Source organism: Seriola aureovittata, chromosome 4 (assembly GCF_021018895.1).
Source record: "Seriola aureovittata isolate HTS-2021-v1 ecotype China chromosome 4, ASM2101889v1, whole genome shotgun sequence".
NCBI lineage: Eukaryota > Metazoa > Chordata > Actinopteri > Carangiformes > Carangidae > Seriola > Seriola aureovittata.
In genome coordinates, this window is record NC_079367.1 from 21,742,972 (window position 1) to 21,757,421 (window position 14,450).

Genomic DNA, 14,450 nt, shown 5'->3' on the forward strand with positions numbered 1-14,450 from the left:
CCAACGTTCAGTCTTTACAGTCTTTGTACAGCAGCGGAACCTTTGTGAGACCTCAGCGAGACGGACATTTTATGGTGGCGGACCAACATGGCCACACTCAAGAGAGGGACAGCCTACTTCAGTTATCTCAGGTATGATATACGTTGTACAAGCAAGTGTTATCATTTAATCTACACACACTTTGTTAAACTAACCGTCTCTTAAACGTGAAAAGCTGCTTTTGACTTTAATATCGGAACATTATCATGTTTAGCTTGATAACAGCGCGGGCAACGACAACAGCAGTGTGTCAGTTCACACCCTTCACTTTGCTTCCTGTTGCCTGAAATTGGCTTTATTGTGTTTTTTCTAAATTGCATAAAATCATGCAAAAGTGGTTCAATAATAAAGAATAAATGACCGCAGTGTTAACTATGTTTTCATAGTAGCATCAGTTTTGATCACTGTTCTCATACAGGGACAGTGTATCCGAAATTGTTAACACACCTGTGATTTACAATGTAGTTCGTTATCTAAATTAGGTACCAATACATTGCTTTAATGTAGGGACAGTGGAAGAACTGGATATTATAGAGGGAGAGATAAATAGTACTATTTGTGTAAACACTGGGTATCTACAGAGTACAGTACTGAACACAGGAGTCAAAAGTTTGGGAAACTTGTGTGAACAGCCTTGTGGACCATAATCTTTATAATGATAATAGGTTTTTTCATGCTAAAATTTCAAACAGTCAGTTCTCTAATGTGATGATTTGCTGTTTTGTCATATCTGATTGCAAACAGAACAGTTTTGCTTTTTGTTTTAGAAAACAAGCAATTCAAATACATCATCTTGGGCTTTAGGAAATTATAGCAAGCAGCTTTCACTATTGACACCTTATAGACAAACTGATTCATTGATTAATTCAGCAGATTAATCGAAAAAGCAAAATAATCATTAGTTGCAGGCAGCCCTACAATCTTGTTCTTGTAATTAAAGTATAAAAATGGGAGATCAGCCTACGTACCTTACCATATAATTAAAATAATTGAAATAATAATTACTAAATTCCTGATTAGACATTCAAGATTATCTGTGTTTGATTCAACTACAGCCATATGTTTTATTGCTACATTACTTTACTATGTTATAGTTCATCCTCCATGGAAGACATTAGACGCTTTCCCATATGTCACCTTGTCCTTATTCCAAATCAATCAGTGAAGTATGATGATAAATCCTGTAATATAAAGTGTTAACCAGAACTTTAATGTAAGATTCCCGGATTTAACAGGACGTCACTGTTTTTAAACTGAAACTGTTTGTTTGTTTTGTTCAGGAGTTCTGCTCGTGTCCTGTTCAGCTGCAAAAAACCTGCAGTGCATAGACTGGGGAAATGGACAAATGTTCTGTACACAAGTATAGCTTCTTTAACTGCTGGCAGTGCGCTGTGTGCTGTACCTTTCAAACAGGTGAGTCTGTCACCTACCAGAGACAGACGCATGTAAAAATTACAGTAGTCATCTGGAGTATAGAACTTACAGTATACACATATCCTGTGTGTTTGTTACAATTACAGAAAAGTAACTGTGAGTACATTCACTGAAGCACTGTACTTACCATTTTGAGGTTTTTTTCTACATTTTAGAGGGAAATATTGTACTTTTTACTGTACTTCATTTATTTGGCAGCTATAGGGAACATGTGATCCATTTCTTAAATATAAAACATTAAGTGCACAAAATCTCCTTCTTATCATGTCATTTCAGTCTGTAATTGAGTCCTTAAAGTGTTATTTTCTTTATTAAAAGTTTTTTAAAAATCTGACAATGCATTAAGAATATTCCAACCTATTTTCAAATTAATGTTTTGTAAACAGATAGTTTCTAAAAGTTACTTTTTTCCATAATCCTAGTACAGCATTCTGTTTTACATGATACAGCCTCTCCCTTTTAGAGCACAATTAAACAAAAAAAGTAAAAACTGGTTGAATAAATTTCACTGGGAGATTTTTTTTTCCCCTTTATTTAAAGAGACTTGATCATAATCAGAAATGTCCTCATGAAGTTGGAGGTTTTGTAGATTAAACTGCCCAACAGTATATAGAATATTTAAAATTTGCTCCACTCCAGCCAACTATAACATTAAAAGGCCATTTACAAATGATCACATCTGTAATAAAAATCCTATGATATGATATACAACCCGACAAATGAGACCTTTTTTCTGTGCAATGTGAACTTTTTGAAACATTTGTTGACAGAACTTTTGAAATTTTACTAAAGTATCTGAGTACTTCTTCCACCTCTAGTTTGTTGTAACCCTCTTCCATGTTTCCCTGTGTCTCTGTGCTGCAGGTTGATACCCTCTCTCATGACTCTCTGATCAGACGAGCAGCCTCTCTGGTGACAGACAGTTCCAGCACTTTCCTCTCACAGACCACCCTGGCTCTCATAGATGCCATCACAGAGTACTCAAAAGTATGTGTTGATCTTGTGGTAAACATTTCTCCTCAATCATAAGATACTCACGTTCATATTTATATGTATAGTGTGGGATCTCTTAGTGCATGTGTCACCATAATTTAAAGTAAAGATATACTTATTTTCCTCATTGACAGCCTATGATTCTCATAGTACTTCACACAATGTGTTGAAGTTTATACAGTGTGGTGCAATGTAATGGTAGTGTGCCGAGATACAAGCGGTAGTGGACTTTGTTTAGTATGGCCATATAACTGTAAACCGTCAGGTCATTCAAAGCACACTAAAGCATAGCCTTTTCCCTTTCGGTCTGATTTGGAGTTCAAGATCTCTGTCTGTTGCTACTCCAGTACAAAAGAGGTGAAAGACAGGTCATTTGTGGTACTCAAAAAGCATAAACTTAAAATTTCTACAGACATGTCCATACTCCCGAAACTCCTCTGTGCTACTCTGGTCTTTGATTTTTTAATATAAACTCTCTGTCCACCCTATGTTTGCCATTAGGCTGTGCACACACTCATTGCACTCCAAAGACGATATCTGACCTCACTGGGAAAACTGAGTCCAGCTGAAGAGGATTCGATTTGGCAGGTGATCCTTGGCCAGCGTGCAGAGGTTAGTTTATGTTGTACCTTTTTGGTGAAAAAGTACTTTAAAATAAACCTGTCAGCAAGTTTTTCTGTTCATTTATTGATAGCCACACCATAAATATGACGGCACACCTGCAAAACTCTACAAACAAACGAACAAACAGCCAGTTGTAGAGCTGTTTGAGTCCGACTTAGGTTTTATAATTCTCTCTGTCCTGACAGGTTAATGACAGACATGATGAATGCAAGCGCTTCGAGTCAACCTGGGTCAGCGCAGTTAAGATGTGTGAGACGGCAGCTGAGGCAGCGTACACATCAGGTGTGTAAAAGTAAATGTCTGAGTGCGAATATGTGGCTGTATAACTGAATGGTTGGGATGTTATGGTTGCAGTGTCGAGGCAGGTTTTCTCAGGGCTCTTGTTATGGTGAATAAAAGTGTTAAGCTGTGAATCATCCCCTTAAAGCTTTGTACATAACTGTTTGTCCCCGTTCCTATTCAGCTGCTGTCAGTGTTACACTTTGGACAGTGTACAGATCATTTGCTGTTACTCAGCAGGACTTTGTGTAAGACAAAATGGAGATGATGGACAGGAGTGCCTTCTTAATGACCACACCTAATGTCTGAACTTGAGATGGTGTTATTATGTCAACCCTTGAACTTTATGTTTGCGTCTGTGTGTTCCCAGGAGCTGAGCATGCGTCCATCACGGTGAGGACAAACGTTCAGGTGGCCCTGTCGCAGGTGGAGGAGGCACAGAAACTGTCAGCGGATGCAGATAAGAAGCTGGCCGAGACCAAAGTAATGGAGATTGAAAGGGTGGCGAAATATGCTGCAGCCCAGAATAATCATGATGAGGAAGAGGTGCCCGAGGCTTATCTGAGAGAAGACTGAAACAAACAGGTATCAGAAAACAGAAGAAAGCATAAAAAAGATTGATACACTTTCAAAGTAAATAATTGTTTTAATCACCCCTACAGTGTCTTTCATGTTGAGCCTTTATTTGACTATGTGATTTGCCATGTCACATTTGTAGTAGATTGTCCACAAATGTATGTGCTCATAAACTGAAACAGTGTATCACACAAAATGAGGACAAACGTTTCCATATAAGGGTTTGGTCACTTATAGGAGCTATTTGTAAGTTATTTGCTACATAGCCAACGTTAGCATTAACAGCTATGTACTTAGTCTAGAAGAAATTCAGCATCAAACTTGCCTCTGTCTTGTCAAACTGTCTCCAGCGATGGAAAGCAACATCATTGTTAACTCTTGTCTCTATCACATCTTTTCGTCAACTGATGTTAGCACGCTAACCAGCTAGCCTCGGCCTGTCTGGTCACTTTCTGATAGTGACTCACTGTAGCCTCCAATCTGCCCTGCTTAGAGGGCATATTGTAACCTCTTGTATTGTAAAGACAACAATGGCCAAAGCTCTTATCAAGTGACAATCACCACCACCCACTCCCAGCAAGAAACCATGTTTGGCGGCAGAGAAAACTTACAAATAGCACCTTTAAGACTATTTATTTGATTAATGACTATCAACTGCTCCTGCAAAATAGAGGATTATGTTTTCTCTCTACTGTTTATTGTGTTGTGATTTGAGATCAGATTTTTGTGTTATATTTTGTCCGAATTCATTATAATAAAGATAAGATGGTATAAAAGTATAAAACTGTTTATTTTTGCTCTTCACGTGCAGTAGCATCAGAAAATGAAATGTAGCATTTCATTTTGTGTTTACTACATATTCTCTTAAGTAACAAGTGGATTAGATTCGATATTGTGTTTCTAGTGCTTGTTTTGTGTAACACTGCATTGATCCAAATGACTTGCGGAAGGATGGAATTTCTTTGAAACCAGTATTTGCCAGATTTTTTCTGAACTGATTGTTGGTGTAAACAGATTTTATACATGAGCGACATCTGTGCCAACTATGTGAACAGAATGTGCTCTGTGGCCATCTTTGGAAATGCTCTGTTTGCTGAAATGTCAGAAGCCACTAAAAACTTTAAAACCCAGAGAGACCACACATTTGGCCAGAGAAACACATTTCTTGATAATGTGAAGTTTTACTGGTGCAATTGAATTTCCCACTGATTCCCACTCACCTGTTCCTTTGAGAACATCTTTAAAGGCAGTGTCGCTTTACTCATCATTTGTATCTCTTTGTCACTCAACAGCTCTACCTTCACTGCAAATTACCCATGTCCTGACTCTCTCCCATTGAGCTTTTTAGGCTGTTTCTTAGATCCCCGCTGTCATCACTTCATCTGCAGTGTCATCTCTTTTCACACTGTCACAGAACAATAAACAATCCAGCCTACTTCTGGTCAACATTAAAAAACTGAGACTCTTTAAATTGAAAAACAATTACTTCCATTATTGGATAGTTTTGTTTCCAGCATACAAGTTACAAAACAAGATAGATTTCTCTAATTCAAATTTAGGCTAATGTGTGGGAAGGTGGTAAAACCTGTAAATGTGATGAAAGCAGACTGACCTCATTTGCATGTAGATAGAGCTTCACAAGCTGCAACTTTTTTTCACTTTCTGCCAATTTCCCAGATTAACTCATGAGTTAAGACCTCAGTCAGACAACAAAACACAAATCTATTCTGAGGGTGAACCAAAGGCTTTTCCTATAACTGCCTTTTTTTGTAAACGTAATGAGAGGTTAACAATCGTCAGTTCTCTTAAAACAATACACAGATGCCCCCATTAATATTAAAACAGGCTTTGTTTGTTGTAATTGTCCCTCCTAGTCATACTAGATAGAGATACTGTCTTAATATACTTCTGATGTAAATTTCAGTCAGTGTTAGTGTTCATAGGGACACCACAGAAAGGTTTGTGAAGCTATCCTTTCATTCCAGCAGATGGCGATCTAAATCTGTTGTAATACATTTTTATGTTTCATTGCTGCAGTTGGATTCATTGCATCTGCAGTTTCATTTCCAGTCAATTGAAATTTATTTACTGGAGTCTCTGTTCCATATTGCGCTTACCTTTTCATTACAAAAGATATGACCTACACTGTTTCCTTTGCTGTTTATGGCTGTGATTAGGTGAAAGCCCTGGGTTGTTACAGAACCTGTAATGTGAATATACTGCATTTGCATGTGGCTTTTTGTCTCTGAACCAGCATGTGCATATAATGTACAGTCCAGAATGATTGTGCATGAATTATAATCAGTTTGAACTCCAGACACTGTAGATAATAGATGATGTCACCTTCTCCTCCTTCCTATCTGCATGCCTTTACAGGATATTAAATATTGGGCAGAGTTAAATTGTACTTTGAAATATATCGCTAACCTGCATGTTTATTGTCAAATATATTCAATGCTGAAGCCTTATCTTTCAGTAATGTGAATATTCTCTGTAACAGGTACGCTGTCTTAATTGTCTTCTCGTAGGCCTTCCAAAGGTCAGTGTGTACTGCAGAGGGTCATTTCAGAGGGAGCTCATTATGGGGAAGACCTATGTGGTGCTGCAAGCAAAAGTGTGTAGCGTCAGCATTGAGGTGACCTATCGTTGCTCTAGATGGTCAAGCCTTGGCAGGGGATAGAACCGTGAGTGTGCCTACAGAGCAGGGGGGTTGGGGGTGTGAGGTTTTGAGGTGTGCAAGGACTGGCTCACCAATGTGACTAGTGAGGAATGTCATGTTTAACAAAGGCTGTTTTCACAGACTGTAAAACCAAATGTCCCAGACAGTCTGTGTGGATGTGCACCCACTGGTCACAGGAGAGGTGGTGCCAGTACAGCCTTGCCTGCCTGGAAGAAAATGTAATAGTGCTTACTGAGTAAGATTTTTTTGCAGAATAAAACCTAAATGAGGTAACCACAATTACAAAGGTCATGGCCCATAAATGCTCATAAAGTATTTAGTGCTACTAAGGGGGTTTGAGCATTTATGCAGCACGAGTTATGTGTGAAATAAGCCTCACTGAAACTATTTCACCCAAATTGGTGATATTATTAACACATTAAATGTTTTGTGGAAGAAAATAAGATGTGATTTATCATCTCATAAAGACAAGAGCCTCCTCACTGCACTGACTTTACAGTTCCAATGCAAAGTGGCCCAGGAGGGGAGATTGATTGGTGAAAAGGGCAGCACTTTCACCTGCGGATTTATAGCTCTTTGAGGATATAAATAAACCACCAGAGGGTATAAAGGCAGGGGGTATAGTGTGGTGACACATCATGGGTCATGCTTTAATCACAGCGAAGCTGAGCTCCAGCACTGGAAGAGGGGGGATTCCTGCAGAGTTCACATCCCCTGATGAGGACTCTGGGCTAATACAGGCCACGAAGACGGCACTGCTGAATGAAGTGGGAAGCTCAACATGAGGGATCCACATTGAAACAAGCATTATTGCTTATCTTCAGTGAATAAATATGATGTCCCCCTGAAACTGCTGAGGGAGCAAGTTTATCAGTTCAAGCTCCAGTGCATGATAATAACACCGTGCTGCACACGACGCTGGATTCCTGAATGTGTAAACGCTGTAATTATCTCAAAGAAAAGAACAATGCGAGTGTTTCATTACCACTTTCTTTTAGGATAGCGTAATGTGTGCCCGTGCTGAAGCTGGCGAGAACAAACTTTTTCACTACTTCAAAAACAGAAATCAGCCAAGTGCCTCAGTTGCATGTGACTGCTTTGTCCTTTAGCAGCTGATCTCCTGGGATTTATATTAACTTTCACATTCACTTCCTCCTTGTAAAATAGCTTTAAATCATTGGTTACACATTGTCCATACAGGATATAGGCCTCAACAGCCTCCAACACAACAATCACTGACTATCACCTTCATGCCAGTAGACTATTTAATTAAACATTCAGATGCAATATTCCTGTAGAGTTAGGTCTGTGTTAGCTTTTCTCCTCTTTGGCTGCTTTGTAATCCTCAACCTCTTCTAATTTACAATATGCTAGATGGACAGTAGTAAATGAACAGTGAATGTAGTTGGGGCCCAAGATTAATCTATCTTAATCTATGTAAAACTGTGTAATCCATATTTTGACTGATTGATAGAATTGTTACTGTTACAGTAGTCCAAGAGTCCTTACAAATATGTCAAATGAAAACAAGATTTACATCAGTTTACAATCGGAAACCTGCACATAAATTTGATCGATAGTGTGTAAATACTAGGTTACAAGCCTGATTCCCACAACACCCATAGGGCCTGCCAAAACAGATAAAGATACAGTGTCTCCTTGAGCAAAACAATGAACCTTTATCTGCTCAGTCACTGCTGTGAAGAAGATAATCGGGCTTAAAAAGCAAATGGTTATTTGTACAATCAACGGTTTCAGCAGTTGCAGTTAAATGTGCCTGTAATAGCAGTTTTCACAAGTGTGCTTTGGGAAGATGAGAGTTTCCCTACCTATCTAAACAAAGTTTTACTTTTGTTTTATTCTTTTTAAGAGAAAAAGAGAAAATACATACAAAGATCATTATTTTATAATCCCTCATGTAAATGTTAAAACATTTATCAACTAATGCAGTTATCCCTTCATCTATCCAGTCCCATCCAGAGTCGCTTTAATCCTCTAGGGGCTCCCTACTGACCCTTTCTCCCACTTTCTGTGAATTGTGTGAGCATTAGTTAGAAATTAGTATTTATTCTATGGTAACGATTAAATACATTTTGACAGAATATGCACAGTACTATGGAAGTGCAATTTGAACTGACATAAGACAGGCTTTGAAACTAGATTTGAGGCCCCTCTACAAGAGGGGCCTCAAATCAAGATTATATAACAATGCAGGTGTCAACCTAAAGCCCTAATCATTTCAGTTTATCTTGTGCTTCAGTGTTGCAAATGGTATTACCAAACAAATGTTCTCTTAATCAGATTTCCAAAAACGAATTGCCGCATGGTGAACTGGGAGCCTTCAGCCCCTGAGGTTATGGTGCCTTAGAGGGCAGCTGCTCATTTTGCCCAGATGGTAATCTAACCTTGGTCCAATCCCACAGCAAAAGTCAATGTTTTTAAAATGCCTCATGAATGAGAGGCTTGTAAAAAATGTAAATCTATTTCATCCATCTTTGATATAAGAATGTTTGTGACTGCCTCTGCTACTACGATCTTACTTTACTTGAGTTCCATCTCATTCTACTTTGAACTTCTACTCCACTACAATTCAGAGGGAGACATTGTATTTATTGTATAAGTCCCTACTTTTTAGTCCAAGACATTCATGTGACAACATATACTGTAGTTACTAATTACTTTGTAGATTTAGATTTTATATACAAAACATATGATGAAACTAAAGATAAAGATTCTCAGCTGTGTCACATAGTTAAGATTAGCCTGACCACCTACATCTTATATATTCATCTCTTCGACTAATCATTTTATCATTTCAGCTCTGGAGCACTAGTTGGTTTATGGATGCCTGGGAAAATAATGAAACTGCCATGTTAAGTGGTGATCAACAGGGGCCCAACAACAAACTTGGCCCCAGGGCCAAGAAGATTAATCTGGCCATGGCGGGGGGGTAGAAGTATCGCAACAGAAAAAGGAAATACTCAAGTAAAGTACAAGTGCCTCAGATTTGTACTTAAGTATTTGACTAAATGTACTTTCCACCATCGAGGACAAATCAAATCAAATAGTCATGATTGAAAGTCCATCAAATGAAAGAGACACCTAATGACCACAAAGTGACACAAATGACATTTGAGTGACACAAACAGACTGAAAGTGACTTCAAATAGACATAAAACAACCACAAATAGACACACAACTGCAGATACATAAAACAACCATAGAGATGCAAAGGTGAGCCACAGAGATGCAAAGAGACTCAAAATGACCACAAAGAGATGGAAAACAACTACAGAGACATAAATCAGCCAAATAGATGCAATACAGCTACAGAGATGTAAAACATCCATAAAATCATGCAAAACAACCACAAATAGGTGAAAAATTACCAAAATGAAATGCTAAACAACCACAATGAGACACAAATGACAGAGAAGGACACAAAAGAACTACCAAGAAACTCAAAGCCACCACAAAGAGGCACTAAACAATGACAAAATGCATAAAGCAGCCACTAAAAAACATAATTGACAACAGACAAAATGACTACAAAAAGACTCAGTGACCACACAGTGACACAATACAATTACAAACAGAGACAAAAGATGAGAAATAGACACAAATGACTGTAAACTGACTCAAAATGAACACAAAGCAGCCACAAAGAGAAACTAAACAACTACAAAGAGACAGAAAACAGTTGCACACAGATGCAAAACAATTACTAAGAGACACAAAAGACTAAAAACACTGCAAAGAGATACAACACTACTACAATCATGCAGCCTGTTTGTTTAAAGGCTTTATTATCAACATGAACATAACCATTTACAACCATTATGGCATTGTAAAAGTAAGTGTATAGATTTATTGACATTTGACATCATTATCTGACATTTATTGACGCTAAATAAAAGTGTTGAAATAAATACATAAAAATAAAAATGAATAATGATTAAAAAAAAAAAAGAGGTATGATTCTGTAGGCCTTTCTCCATAAAATGTCGGGATGAAGAGACGTGACAAATGTCTTCTTCTTGACTTATGCAAATAGAATTTACCAAGTAAGAAAATACTATTAAGGACTAGTTCATGTCATTTGTTTTTCATATTGATACCAAAAATCTGAGCACAGATAAAAATCAAATGGGGATGACTTGGGTCGTGTGCGTGCGTGCATGCGTGCATAGGTTACGTGTGTTTGTGCTTGTTGTCCTGCAGAAGTGGTACAGCCCACGCGGATCGGTCGCTATGGAGAGCAGCTCCCCAAGAGCTTGAGCCAGCCACAGCCGAGCAGGGACGAGCGAGGAGCGAGGAGGAGGACGGAGCAGAGAGTGAGCGCAGAGAGCGCACAGACACGCAGGGATCATGGAGAAAACATCACCGCTTAGAGGGACTTTGCCATCCAACGGACTACGACTTTTAACATCACTTCTCACCTTATACGGACTTACCAGTGAGTTAACGGCTTCTTTTTCATTTTGTTCGTGGTACTTTTGAGGCGACAGAAAGAAGTTGCTGTGGAGCTGGCCGGAGTGTCTGCCGTTAGTCACCGATTCAAAACGCCAAAAAACCGGCTAGCCCTCGTTGTGTTGAAGTGGGCTGTGTTCCGTTAGAAGCCCGTTAGCTTTATTTAAGCTAATGGTTCTTGTGTGTGGACAGTTATCCCAACATTACGTCTCTAGGAAAGCAGCTGCTTCTGGCGTCAGTAGATCGTTAGCTAAACCTCGTTTGCCTTGTCCATTTGAATGCAACTCCGTTTTCTAACAATGGTTAACGTGAACTTATACCCTGCACAGCAACTGCTAATTACACACAAGCTAACCCAATTAGATTTTCAGCCCCAAATGACTCCACTCGGGACAGGAGGCAACTTTAGGCGCTGTGTTTGGTGGTAATTATGCGCACATTTTCTAGCTACTTACAGCATGAAAGAAAATACTTCCAGTATATCACATCATGACTTAGCTAACATTACTTAGTGTGGGGGGAATACCGGCTGGTTTCTCTTCCCACTCAAATGGCTAAAGTCATTGAGAGGCAGCAGTTGTTCGAGGTGTCCAAAAATAGAAACGAAACGAAATATTCTTGGTGTCACTTATGGTGAGCAAAGAGGAGCTCCTTTGTGAAGTTTGCCAAGTGGTCGGATACAGATGGGGGGGATAAACGTTATGTGATACAGAAGAGGAGAGGCAGCACAGACTCCTCCGCTTAGGGCGTGAGGGGTGGCAGGGGAAATGAAGACATATTTCAAGAGAGGCACTGCAGTCGCAGAGTCTCTGGAAGTATTGACCTGCAGCTGGGCTGTATGCCAGCGAGAGCACCCTCCAGTCTCTATACCGTCCCGAGTCGTGAAGCTGGAGAGCTTGTCTATATCCCAGTCCTGAGCTGGGATTACAACACATGGTCTGCAAAGACAAAAGAGCAGACAAACACAGATGGATACTTAAGTTAATACCGCACAGGAATGCGCCACATTTTCTGACTGCAAGGGCAATAAAAGCTTTGCAACTATGCCATGTTTAATAGCTTCTAAAAATGTAAATAAAAGTTTTCTGCACGGTTAATTGTGTAACAGTTACTCTACTATACCACTATAGCTGTCAATGCCCAGAACCTTTTGTATAGTGATGTAACCAGTGATGATTTTAATGAATAATCAGCACATCATTCTCTTGATAAATCGCGTAATTGCTTGGTCTATAATAATATAACTTAAAAAAAAAAAATGCAAAAAGTGTCCACTCCAGTTTCACACAGCCAAAGGTAATATCGTCACATGTCTTGTTTTGTCCAATCAGCTGTCCAAAACTCATTAGTATTATTGTCAAATCCAAAATCATTGAGTACTAAAAAACAAATAAAAAAAAAACAAGGAAATATATCCATTTGTCAATTTTTCCTCACTTTTCCAAACTCTTTTTTAGTATGTAGTAAAGCTGAACCAGTGCTGTATTGATGAAGCTGGTACTGATATATCGAAAAGTATAAGATATTTGATAATGATATGTGGGCAGATATTCATGTTTTTACATAAACACAATAGAACTAAAAAAATGATAAGCTAAAAGTCACTAAAAGTAAATATTTTTTAATGAATTGTGATTCAAATGTGCACTGAGCAGGACATTTTTAAACTGTGACCAACTACGTAATGGAGACACTTTCTAAATGACCTCAAATATATCTTTGGCATTTGTGCATTGCAATTTCTTGGAACTTATCAGCTGACACATTCAGATGAAATATATCAACAACAAGATCAGCTAATTTGTTGCCCTGGCAGATTCATCAGTCAAGCTGTAGTATGTAGTGTCTCTACTGCTGCCACTAGTATCATCTCTGTCTTGCTTACACACACACTTGCAACACATACTTTTACAGAGTCTTCTTCATACCATACTTTTTCTGTCTGTAACCACAAAACACTGGTTCATAAATCAACACAGGGAACTGATAAACAACCCATTGCTGCAAACTAAGCTGATTAGCCCCCAAACATGTGCTACTTGGTGCAGTGTGTATGCCGGTTTTCAGTCCAGCTAGTCACCTTGACAGCCAAATTATCTGATTATTAACACAGAGGACAAACCAGCCAGCAAAAATGCAGTATTCTTGGTGTTGTATTTGGAACAACATCGTGCCGGTTTTTGACTTTCAATAATATATGGTTGGAGCCCATGTGGTTTAGGCATACTGTTGTGTGTTTAGCAAAGCACAAATGTGCAAGGGGGACTTTGTGACATGAACAGTGTTGATGTCAGTTTCCTTGACTGTGTCATTATCAGATTCCCTGTAGTGTTGACGGGGTTGTGAGGAGGGGATTCAGGATTCATCCGAGGCGTGGCTACAGGCTGTGAGGTCTGTAATTGAAGACCGTAGTTTTGTGGTTTCTTTTCTTGGAGCCGCAGGATTCACAATCTAAATAAATAATGTAGTAATGGAGCCACCGAAATTACAGACTCAAAACAGAAATAGATATGAAAAAGCACCGCATTGACTGAGCAGAATTGGTCCTTCTTCTTTAGAGGTTAATGTGCTTCATTGGTTAATAAATGATAGGTGCAGCCAAGAAAGTAGGCTTGTCATTGAAAATGTAATTCAAATAGCTACATCTTTCTACCATATGGCATAGGGCAGATCAGGTCACAACATCATTTTTTGGACCTTTTGATTGGGGGTGGTGGGTGGATAACTTCATGCTTAATGGAAATTCGGATTGTAGTTGTAGAGGTAAAGTTACATGTCATCCAATTATTACGTTTTATCAAGCTAAAGAATCTGCAGTCATAATACATTTTACTTGATTCACTTGATTCTTTTACCATTTTTTCCTGTCAGTCTTCCACAAAGGATGGTTGGTCATTCATGACCATTACTTTGTATAGTAGACAGACTTGTGATACACTGACTAAATATGTCTACAGGTACCAAAATTTCACTCCTGGGTGCTGTTAATTATCCACAATGGTTAAGTGCTATTGAAAATATATGCAAGAAAGGGCTTTAAAGTAAGTTTTAGCATTTGGTTGCACTTTTGTGGGTCGCAGCTGTTGCATCCATCTGAACCTCTCATTAATGTTAAATCTCAGTTGTCAAGCAGCAGACTGAAAACTCCTAATCACATTAAATGCATGCAGTGTTTTCTTTTTGAAGGAAGGCCATCAGCAGATGAGTGTGCTGCTTTATTGTGGGACATGGCGGCTGTGTGTGGGGTTTTGGGAGAAGGCTGTGGTCACCAGCTTCTGTTGACTCCACCCCTTTGCTTCCTCTTCCTCAACAGATGTGACTGACTGACAGAGGCTCTGAATGGCAAGTTGCTCTC

General features: G+C 38.9%; 2 protein-coding genes across 3 annotated transcripts in view; both read left to right on the plus strand.

Moving 5' to 3' along the window:
- Positions 1-40: 40 nt before the first annotated feature.
- On the plus strand, positions 41-4,729 carry LOC130168382 (diablo IAP-binding mitochondrial protein-like). The gene is made up of 6 exons (XM_056375184.1): positions 41-131; positions 1,320-1,452; positions 2,338-2,460; positions 2,968-3,078; positions 3,276-3,372; positions 3,740-4,729. Exons 1-6 carry the CDS (start codon positions 88-90, stop codon positions 3,943-3,945), a joined length of 714 nt encoding a protein of 237 aa, XP_056231159.1. The 5' UTR covers positions 41-87; the 3' UTR covers positions 3,946-4,729.
- Positions 4,730-10,609: 5,880 nt separating this feature from the next.
- The window catches only part of nectin3a (nectin cell adhesion molecule 3a), a 31,887-nt gene continuing 28,046 nt past the window's right edge, over positions 10,610-14,450 (plus strand). The window contains exon 1 of one of the 2 annotated variants that reach the window (XM_056374387.1): positions 10,610-11,081. In XM_056374387.1, the coding sequence (XP_056230362.1) occupies positions 10,994-11,081 (88 nt within the window). In that variant the 5' untranslated portion in view covers positions 10,610-10,993. The remainder of the gene's footprint in view (positions 11,082-14,450) is intronic. The other variant, XM_056374385.1, reaches the window with a different exon arrangement.

Bases quoted from the DNA above. Each gene is read 5' to 3' on its own strand.
- LOC130168382 (XM_056375184.1), top strand. From the start codon at position 88: ATGGCCACACTCAAGAGAGGGACAGCCTACTTCAGTTATCTCAG. The intron at 132-1,319 runs GTATGATATACG...TGTTTTGTTCAG, and splicing joins GCCTACTTCAGTTATCTCAG to GAGTTCTGCTCGTGTCCTGT. The intron at 3,373-3,739 runs GTGTGTAAAAGT...GTGTGTTCCCAG, and splicing joins TGAGGCAGCGTACACATCAG to GAGCTGAGCATGCGTCCATC.